At 48.4% G+C, this 2253-nt stretch overlaps 1 protein-coding gene across 1 annotated transcript; it reads right to left on the bottom strand.

Moving 5' to 3' along the window:
- Positions 1–163: 163 nt before the first annotated feature.
- NGA_0387400 (anaphase promoting complex subunit 8) lies at positions 164–1216 on the bottom strand (the record flags this gene model as incomplete). Its single annotated transcript, XM_005854686.1, has 4 exons — positions 1108–1216; positions 888–977; positions 662–773; positions 164–406 (listed from the first exon to the last, which is right to left on the bottom strand). The coding sequence occupies exons 1-4, from the start codon at positions 1191–1193 to the stop codon at positions 164–166; spliced, it is 531 nt and encodes a 176-aa protein (XP_005854748.1). The 5' UTR covers positions 1194–1216.
- Between the last annotated feature and the right edge of the window lie 1037 nt (positions 1217–2253).

Below are 2253 nucleotides of genomic sequence, written 5' to 3'. Positions count from 1 at the left end.
AGACAAAACATCCCTCCTATCGTGCCACATACTAAAGATGGCACTTCTCCGACATTCGCACAAAACGGACGAGTACAGAGAAGGAGGGAGGAGGGGAGAATGGGAGGGAGGGAGGGAGGGAGAGCGGGAGGGGGGGAAGTCGCCATCGTCAGGGGCCACTACCCTATCTACACACAGTCCCATCCGTCCTCTTCACCTTCTCTCCTGCCAAATAGGAGGCGTAAGACCGTAGAAACAATTCCTCCTGATTGATCGTCCGAGCAGGGAGCGAGGCCTCTCCCTCGCCGCCCCCCTCCATCCCTCCTTCTATCCCTGCCTCCTCCTTCTCCACTTGCAAAACATGCGCGGCTCGTCTGTATTCACCGGTGTCAAAGCACGCCTTGGCCACCAGAAAAGCGTCGCTAAACTGAAAAGCGTGAAATCGAGGAGGGAGACGAGGAGGGAGGGAGGGAGGGAGGGAGGAAGGGAAAGAGGGAGGAAGGATGGAAGGTTGGTGAATTATCCGGGAGCGAGATAGTACGCTTCAGGGAGCTGTGGGGGTACACACCGCGCTAGTCCCGGGGAAAAAGGCACGTCAAGGGAAGTCTTCCCAGCCTGGCAAGCGTATCATGGTGGAGATCACACTCCATACATAACCACCTCCTCCTGGTCATGTGCGTACCTCCGCAGGGGCAGTGCCTTCGTCCTCGCCCGCCTCCTCCTCCACCCATCCCTCCCAGGCTCGGGGCCCCGAGAAAATCCCTGCAGGGCGTTCCATATTGGTGGATGGTTGCCTGTGCACCAGGGATAGGAGGCGTGTACTTATCCGTCACCCTCCGTCCTTTTCCGAATACGTCTGACCTTCATTTCAGAAGTTATATACTTATTCTCTCTCCTCTCGTACGTACCGCAGACCAGCAAGCTGCTCGGCTGCCCACTTCGCAGCTAACTTTAAACCCCGGGCACTTAAATCTGCCACAGCCGCCCGAAGTTCCAGCCTATATTACATATCATGGGTTTACAATTGGGGAGACGAAGGGCTTATGAGGAAGAAGGCATGAGCAGGAGGTAGGAAACGAAGAAAAGTGGACAGAAACAAGACGTGTTGTCGCGTCATTTAGAAATCACCTGATGGTAGAGAGCGTTTGAGGACTGACGAAGATGTCTTCTTCGTCATCCCCCTCCTCGAGGTGAATAGGATGGTCAAGTACCATGACTGCGGGGAGAAAAGGTTCGATGTGGGAACCGTCGATCAATTCCAAAAATTCCACGGGTAAGGACTCACTGTGCGCCTGTGGTAAGCAATGTAATTACATCGATGGTTGTGCTGAACGAGTGTGTGTGGAGACTGTGCTTTTTCTTCGAGGCATTTTTTTTTCCTTCCAAGGGTCCTGCCGCAAAAAGCGAGGAACGGCGATGACCTTCGTTCGAAAGTCGCTCGTCTTACTATTACGTTCCAAGCTTTTATGACGTAAATCATGTCACAATTTGTTCTTGTTTGAGGGTTTCACATTCTTCCATCCGATTCTATGATGCAACAATTCTAGCTCCCCTTTGCGTCCGACAAGAAAGCGGCCGCCAAAGTTGACCTTACGGGCGTCGTTCTACAACTTTCATGTTCCATGTAAAGTATCCAAAGCATTGTCCCATCATCAAGCTTTCACAATCTATCGGATTTTTGTATGTGTAAAAAGTGAAAGAAAAGTAAACATAGGATGTCGCGTATGAAGAAACTAAATGAGAAACAAAAAGTCATTCGTAACTTGATAAGCTGTTCGTTTACCGCTCGAAAAAGCTGCGTAAATAGAAAGTGTTTTTGTAGATTTTTCTACTCCCGGGAAACATCTCAAAATTCATGTGTGTCCTTTATTTATCTTCCACTTTAAGCTACGCGTAATTAGAAGTGGTCATTGAGAGAAATCTTGAGAGTAAACTGTATACAATCATGTGCAGATCGGGGTGTTGACTTCCCCAAAACTCGGTTAATGCGGCAATTGCCACAACACCTGGATCTCCTCTAGTAAAAGGCTTCTTCTTCCCATATTTTGATGATCATCATTACCTGTAAATTCTAGACAATTTTTTACTGAAAGATCACGTATGATCCCCCACGCTTAAAGACAATGCAGAAAAACAATGATAGCGACCAACATCTTGTCATATTTAGGAGCAAGACGTTCTGTTCTCACTTATCTCTTCTCTAAAGATGTCCTTCAGGCTTTCCTCATGAAGCTATTTCCTGCTTTAAACGCAAATTTACAATAAAACCTGCAA

Source organism: Nannochloropsis gaditana (assembly GCF_000240725.1).
Source record: "Nannochloropsis gaditana CCMP526 unplaced genomic scaffold scaffold417, whole genome shotgun sequence".
Classification (NCBI taxonomy): domain Eukaryota; class Eustigmatophyceae; order Eustigmatales; family Monodopsidaceae; genus Microchloropsis; species Microchloropsis gaditana.
The sequence above is the reverse complement of the archived record's forward strand: the minus strand, read 5'-3'. Positions and strand labels throughout refer to the sequence as shown.